General features: G+C 45.8%; 1 protein-coding gene across 1 annotated transcript in view; it reads right to left on the bottom strand.

Annotated features, from left to right (window-relative positions):
- The window catches only part of LOC139402489 (cilia- and flagella-associated protein 47-like), a 98,628-nt gene that overhangs the window by 75,313 nt on the left and 15,024 nt on the right, over window positions 1-8,291 (bottom strand). The window contains exons 12-19 of the mRNA XM_071146457.1: window positions 7,975-8,176; window positions 5,679-5,775; window positions 5,316-5,535; window positions 4,817-5,061; window positions 3,014-3,144; window positions 2,809-2,931; window positions 2,579-2,710; window positions 2,019-2,096 (exon numbers count right to left, since the gene is read on the bottom strand). Of these exons, the coding sequence (XP_071002558.1) occupies window positions 2,019-2,096; window positions 2,579-2,710; window positions 2,809-2,931; window positions 3,014-3,144; window positions 4,817-5,061; window positions 5,316-5,535; window positions 5,679-5,775; window positions 7,975-8,176 (1,228 nt within the window). The remainder of the gene's footprint in view (window positions 1-2,018; window positions 2,097-2,578; window positions 2,711-2,808; window positions 2,932-3,013; window positions 3,145-4,816; window positions 5,062-5,315; window positions 5,536-5,678; window positions 5,776-7,974; window positions 8,177-8,291) is intronic.

Raw genomic sequence — 8,291 nt, 5'->3', positions numbered from 1 at the left:
CACACACACACACACACACACACACACACACACACAGTGGCAAGAAAAAGTATGTGAACCCTTTGGAGTTACCTGGATTTCTGAATAAATTGGTCATAAAATGTATTCTGATCTCCATCTAGGTCACAACAATAGACACAGTCTGCTTAAACTAATAACACACCAATAATTGTATTTTTCTTGTCTTTATTGATTACATAATTTAAACATTCACAGTATAGGTTGGAAAAAGTATGTGAACCCCCAGGCTAATGACTTCTCCAAAAGCTAATTGGAGTCAGGAGTCAGCTAACCTGGAGTCCAATCAATGAGACGAGATTGGAGATGTTGGTTAGAGCTGCCCTGCCCTATAAAAACACTCACAAAATGTGAGTTTGCTATTCACAAGAAGCATTGCCTGATGGGAACCATGCCTCGAACAAGAGAGATCTCAGAAGACCTAATTGTTGACTTGCATAAAGATGGAAAGTGTTCCAAAAGTATCTCTAAAAGCCTTGATGTTCATCAGTCCACAGTAAGACAAATTGTCTAGAAGTGGAGAAAGTTCAGCACTGTTGCTACAGGAGAGGCCGTCCTGCAAAGATGACTGCAAGAGCACAGAGCAGAATGTTCAATGAGGTTAAGAAGAATCCTAGAGTGTCAGCTAAAGACTTACAGAAATCTCTGGAACATGCTAATATCTCTGACGAGTCTACGATATGTAAAACACTAAACAAGAATGGTGTTCATGGGAGGACACAACGGAAGAAGCCACTGCTGTCTCAAAAAAAACAATGCAGCACATTTGAAGTTAACAAAAGAGCATCTGGATGTTCCACAGCGCTTCTGGCAAAATATTATGTGGACAGATTAAACCACAGTTGAGTTGTTTGGAAGGAACACACACCATTATGTATGGAGAGAAAAAAAGCCACATTGTTTGTGTGTTATTAGTTTAAGCACACTATGTTGGTCTGTTGTTGTGACTTTTCCAAAGGGTTCACATACTTTTTCTTGCCACTGTACATACACACATACAGTGGGGCAAAAAAGTATTTAGTCAGCCACCAATTGTGCAAGTTCTCCCACTTAAAAAGATGAGAGAGGCCTGTAATTTTCATCATAGGTACACTTCAATTTTTTGTAATAAAAAAAAAGAAATTACCCCTTTTTCTCCCCAATTTCGTGGTATCCAATTGTTGTAGTAGCTACTATCTTGTCTCATTGCTACAACTCCCGTACGGGCTCGGGAGAGACGAAGGTTGAAAGTCATGCGTCCTCTGATACACAACCCAACCAAGCCGCACTGCTTCTTAACACAGCGCGCATCCAACCCGGAAGCCAGCCGCAGCAATGCGTCGGAGGAAACACCGTGCACCTGGCAACCTTGGTTAGCACACACTGCGCCCAGCCCGCCACAGGAGTCGCTGGTGCGCGATGAGACAAGGACATCCCTACCGACCAAGCCCTCCCTAACCCGGACGACGCTAGGCCAATTGTGCGTCGCCCCACGGACCTCCCGGTCGCGGCCGGTTACGACAGAGCCTGGGCGCGAACCCAGGGACTCTGATGGCACAGCTGGCGCTGCAGTACAGCGCCCTTAACCACTGCGCCACCCGGGAAGTCCCGGTACACTTCAACTTTGACCAGGGGGGGGGGGGGGGGGCTCCACATATGAACTCACCATGTTGATGTTTACCAGGGGGGCTCCACATATGAACTCACCACATTGATGTCCACCAGGGGGGGGGGGCTCCACATATGAACTCACCACGTTGATGTTCACCAGGGGGGGTCGACATATGAACTCACCACGTTGATGTTCACCAGGGGGGGTGGGGGGGCTCCACATATGAACTCACCACATTGATGTCCACCAGGGAGGGTGGCTCCACATATGAACTGACCACGTTGATGTCCACCAGGGGGGGTCGACATATGAACTCACCACGTTGATGTCCACCAGAGGGGGGGGGGGGGGCTCCACATATGAACTCACCACGTTGATGTTCACCGGGGGGGTCGACATATGAACTCACCACGTTGATGTCCACCAGAGGGGGCTCGACCGACCCGCCCACTCTCAGCTCCAGAGATTTCATGTTCCTTAGAGCTATCTGCAACACACACACCTCGTTAGACAAGCTCATCCATCATGACTATCTGGGTTTCTGAAATAATGACAGATAACACTAGAGGTTATTTAGGTTTCTGAAATAATGACAGATAAGACTAGAGGTTATTTAGGTTTCTGAAATAATGACAGATAAGACTAGAGGTTATTTAGGTTTCGGAAATAATGACAGATAAGACTAGAGGTTATTTAGGTTTCTGAAATAATGACAGATAAGACTAGAGGTTATTTAGGTTTCTGAAATAATGACAGATAAGACTAGAGGTTATTTAGGTTTCTGAAATAATGGCAGATAAGACTAGAGGTTATTTAGGTTTCGGAAATAATGATATAATAATGTCATTATTTGTAGAGACTATGATATGTTGTGTGTTTGTAGAGACTTTACGATATGTTGTGTGTTTGTAGAGACTTTTTAATATGTTGTGTGTTTGTACAGACTTGTTGTGTGTCTGTTTCCTTCACCTCCACTCTGGTGTCAAACTTCATGACAGCTCCGGGGTTGAGGTGCACCTGGACCTCTGCCTGCCCCCCCACAGGTACCACACCCTCGGTGGGGGTCACCACCATGCCAGGCAGGGGGTACACGTCCAACACCTGATACACACACATACACACACACACACACACGCTATACCTCTCTAAAACACACACACAAGTATAAACGGTACAAAGACCCGGTGTGGAGTGTGTACCTGGAAGTAGGCATGGTTGTGTCCTGTGTTGTGTAGCGTTGCGGTCCTGATGGAGGGGAAGATGAGAGGTACTGATCCAAACACCAGATGTTTCTCAGCCAGCTGCACACTGGATGAACCAAGCTGGAGGGAGGGGAATGGGATCTCTCTCTACATTAACAATCACAGGAACCTCAACTACAGAAACACACAGATACACACACACCTTGGCCAGACATCGTAGCTGTGCGGTGTTTCCCTGGTGAACACACAGGTCAAACTGTCCCTCCAGAGGAGAGGAGAAAGAGGGATGCCACATCACCTCACAGTCTAACTCCCTGTACGCCTCCACAGTACCTGGCAGAGAGAAGAGGAGGGAGAGAGAGAGAGCGGGGGTGGTAGGGAGAGAGAGCGATACTAGAGACACGTACATCCCCACACAGAACATATAGAAGACTAGACTACAGTACATCACCAAACAGTACATATAGAAGGCCAGACTACAGTACATCACCATACAGAACATATAGAGACTAGACTACAGAACAGCACCATACAGAACATATAGAGACTAGACTACAGTACATCACCATACAGAACATATAGAAGACTAGACTACAGTACATCACCATACAGTACATATAGAAGACTAGACTACAGTACATCGCCATACAGTACAAATAGAAGACTAGACTACAGTACATCACCATACAGTACATACAGTGGGGAGAACAAGTATTTGATACACTGCCGATTTTGCAGGTTTTCCTCCCCCAGAACTACACGGCAGGACCGGGTCAATGACCTGAAGAGAGCTGGGACCACAGTCTCAAAGAAAACCATTAGTAATACACTACGCCGTCATGGATTAAAATCCTGCAGCGCACACAAGGTCCCCCTGCTCAAGCCAGCGCATGTCCAGGCCCGTCTGAAGTTTGCCAATGACCATCTGGATGATCCAGAGGAGGAATGGGAGAAGGTCATGTGGTCTGATGAGACAAAAATAGAGCTTTTTGGTCTAAACTCCACTAGCCGTGTTTGGAGGAAGAAGAAGGATGAGTACAACCCCAAGAACACCATCCCAACCGTGAAGCATGGAGGTGGAAACATCATTCTTTGGGGATGCTTTTCTGCAAAGGGGACAGGACGACTGCACCGTATTGAGGGGAGGATGGATGGGGCCATGTATCGCGAGATCTTGGCCAACAACCTCCTTCCCTCAGTAAGAACATTGAAGATGGGTCGTGGCTGGGTCTTCCAGCATGACAATGACCCGAAACCCACAGCCAGGGCAACTAAGGAGTGGCTCTGTAAGAAGCATCTCAAGGTCCTGGAGTGGCCTAGCCAGTCTCCAGACCTGAACCCAATAGAAAATATTTGTAGGGAGCTGAAAGTCCGTATTGCCCAGAGACAGCCCCGAAACCTAAAGGATCTGGAGAAGGTCTGTATGGAGGAGTGGGCCAAAATCCCTGCTGCAGTGTGTGCAAACCTGGTCAAGAACTACAGGAAACGTATGATCTCTGTAAATGCAAACAAAGGTTTCTGTACCAAATATTAAGTTCTGCTTTTCTGTCATGCAATAAAATGCAAATTAATTACTTAAAAATCATACAATGTGATTTTCTGTATTTTTGTTTTAGAGTCCGTCTCTCACAGTTGAAGTGCACCTATGATAAAAAGTACAGACTTCTACATGCTTTGTAAGTAGGAAAACCTGCAAAATCGGCAGTGTTTCAAATACTTGTTCTCCCCACTGTATAGAAGACTAGACTACAGAACATATAGAAGACTAGATTACAGTACATCACCATACAGTACATATAGAAGACTAGACTACAGTACATCACCATACAGAACATACAGAAGACTAGACTACAGTACATCACCATACAGTACATATAGAAGACTAGACTACAGTACATCACCATACAGAACATATAGAAGACTAGACTACAGTACATCACCATACAGAACATATAGAAGACGACAGTAGTGTGTGGTTTTGATAAGGCCCAGAGCAGCAGCCTACCTGTGGCTGGGCGTATGGAGAAGGCCAGGCCCGTCTCTGTGATGATAGGCCTCCAGGTGAAGTCAGCCGGGTGGTTCCTGGGGTTGACCAGGGTCACAGTACCCCTGTAGCCCGACTGGGCCAGGTAGCTGGGGGAAGGGGACAGGACCACCTGGCTCTGGGACAGCTGGAGGACCACAGGGACCAGCTGGGACTGAACCAGGACATGGCTTCGGTGATGACTATTCACCGTGTAGGAGATTGACCTGGGAGAGGGAGATGGAATCTACCAGTCAAATGTCAGCCAGGCAGTCAGTTAATCAATCAATAAGAATTGGACTGGATTTGGTTTGTCAATTATCAATTTAGGAAACCTCTATATATAAAGAGAGAGAGAGATCGAGAGCGAGAGCGAGAGAGAGAGAGAGAGAGAGAGAGAGAGAGAGAGAGAGAGAGAGACAGAGAGAGAGAGAGAGACAGAGACAGAGACAGACAACCAGCCACACACACAGTGACTAACTTGTGGAACTTTCCCAGCTTGGTGCTCTCTAAGACGAGGGGCAGGGTGGCTCTGGAGAGGGGGGGCAGCACGTGGGACAGTGGACTGGAGCGCTGCAGCTCAGGACAGCAGTCTAACTCCAGCTGCACCCACACATACACCTGCAGGTTGTTCACCAGGTCCAGGTTCCTCACACACACTGAGGCCACACACACCTCACCAAAATCTATTAAGGACGGGCCTGGAAGGGGAGGAGGGGAAACCAAACTCTGATTCACATCTTTAAAATGCTAATTTAGTGAATATTCTCTTCATCAGCCATGGGAGGGACAAGAGGGCTTATTAAGATCCCTAATGCAAACAAAGACTGCATGCGTTTCTCACCTATGACTACATGGTGGAGCTGCTGAACTGTCAGGGTGCGACTGCAGTCTGACACCTCCTGGTTGGTGGAGGGTAGTGCATTGATGCCCTCTGTCACCTGGACAGCAGCGGGTTAAAGAATGATAGAGACAGAGGAATACCATACAGTCAGTCAGGAAACACCAGATATAGAATGATAGAGACAGAGGAATTCCATACAGTCAGTCAGGAAACACCAGATATAGAATGATAGAGACAGAGGAATACCATACAGTCAGTCAGGAAACACCAGATATAGAATGATAGAGACAGAGGAATTCCATACAGTCAGATACAGAATGATAGAGACAGAGGAATACCATACAGTCAGTCAGGAAACACCAGATATAGAATGATAGAGACAGAGGAATTCCATACAGTCAGATACAGAATGATAGAGACAGAGGAATACCATACAGTCAGTCAGGAAACACCAGATATAGAATGATAGAGACAGAGGAATTCCATACAGTCAGATACAGAATGATAGAGACAGAGGAATACCATACAGTCAGTCAGGAAACACCAGATATAGAATGATAGAGACAGAGGAATACCATACAGTCAGTCAGGAAACACCAGATATAGAATGATAGAGACAGAGGAATACCATACAGTCAGTCAGGAAACACCAGATATAGAATGATAGAGACAGAGGAATACCATACAGTCAGATACAGAATGATAGAGACAGAGGAATACCATACAGTCAGTCAGGAAACACCAGATATAGAATGATAGAGACAGAGGAATACCATACAGTCAGTCAGGAAACACCAGATATAGAATGATAGAGACAGAGGAATACCATACAGTCAGTCAGGAAACACCAGATATAGAATGATAGAGACAGAGGAATACCATACAGTCAGTCAGGAAACACCAGATATAGAATGATAGAGACAGAGGAATTCCATACAGTCAGATACAGAATGATAGAGACAGAGGAATTCCATACAGTCAGTCAGGAAACACCAGATACAGAATGATAGAGACAGGAATTCCATACAGTCAGTCAGGAAACACCAGATACAGAATGATAAAGACAGAGGAATTCCATACAGTCAGTCAGGAAACACCAGATACAGAATGATAGAGACAGGAATTCCATACAGTCAGTCAGGAAACACCAGATACAGAATGATAAAGGGAGGGGATTGCATACAGTCAGTCAGGAAACACCAGATACAGAATGATAGAGACAGAGGAATTCCATACAGTCAGTCAGGAAACACCAGATACAGAATGATAAAGGGAGGTGATTGCATACAGTCAGTCAGGAAACACCAGATACAGAATGATAAAGGGAGGGGATTGCATACAGTCAGTCAGGAAACACCAGATACAGAATGATAAAGGGAGGGGATTGCATACAGTCAGTCAGGAAACACCAGATACAGAATGATAGAGACAGGAATTCCATACAGTCAGTCAGGAAACACCAGATACAGAATGATAAAGGGAGGTGATTCCATACAGTCAGTCAGGAAACACCAGATACAGAATGATAAAGGGAGGGGATTGCATACAGTCAGTCAGGAAACACCAGATACAGAATGATAAAGGGAGGTGATTCCATACAGTCAGTCAGGAAACACCAGATACAGAATGATAGAGAGAGGAATTCCATACAGTCAGTCAGGAAACACCAGATACAGAATGATAGAGAGAGGAATTCCATACAGTCAGTCAGGAAACACCAGATACAGAATGATAAAGGGAGGGGATTGCATACAGTCAGTCAGGAAACACCAGATACAGAATGATAAAGGGAGGTGATTCCATACAGTCAGTCAGGAAACACCAGATACAGAATGATAAAGGGAGGGGATTGCATACAGTCAGTCAGGAAACACCAGATACAGAATGATAGAGACAGGAATTCCATACAGTCAGTCAGGAAACACCAGATACAGAATGATAAAGGGAGGGGATTGCATACAGTCAGTCAGGAAACACCAGATACAGAATGATAAAGGGAGGTGATTCCATACAGTCAGTCAGGAAACACCAGATACAGAATGATAAAGGGAGGGGATTGCATACAGTCAGTCAGGAAACACCAGATACAGAATGATAGAGACAGAGGAATACCATACAGTCAGTCAGGAAACACCAGATACAGAATGATAGAGACAGGAATTCCATACAGTCAGTCAGGAAACACCAGATACAGAATGATAAAGGGAGGTGATTGCAGAGGCTAAAACAGGTAACTGTAGACTTTAGAGGACCCATGCAAAATGGTTTACCAGAGACTTTAAACACCCTGCTTTACCTGCCATACCTGTCTGAATCTGGACCTGGTCTCCATGGCAGCCAGCATACAGGTGGTCAATAGCTGGCTATGTCCCTGGTCGACGCTATGTCCCTCCTGGCTGTGATTGGACTCCAGGTCCCTCAGAGAGAGCTGGGGGGTGAGGAGTCCTGCGGCAGGCCGGAGCCCAATGTCTACGTTGTCCTCCACCTCACCATGCAGCCTGAGCATACATATGGATAACATCGTCAGATACCGCCTTGTTGTCAGCCTACAGCACATATTGAGGGAATTTTATTAAACTGGCCAGGTTGCACTGGGGCATGGCCCGTCACGTG

The sequence above is a fragment of the Oncorhynchus clarkii genome, unplaced genomic scaffold, assembly GCF_045791955.1.
Source record: "Oncorhynchus clarkii lewisi isolate Uvic-CL-2024 unplaced genomic scaffold, UVic_Ocla_1.0 unplaced_contig_8876_pilon_pilon, whole genome shotgun sequence".
Taxonomy (NCBI): Eukaryota; Metazoa; Chordata; class Actinopteri; order Salmoniformes; family Salmonidae; genus Oncorhynchus; species Oncorhynchus clarkii.
The sequence above is the reverse complement of the archived record's forward strand: the minus strand, read 5'-3'. Positions and strand labels throughout refer to the sequence as shown.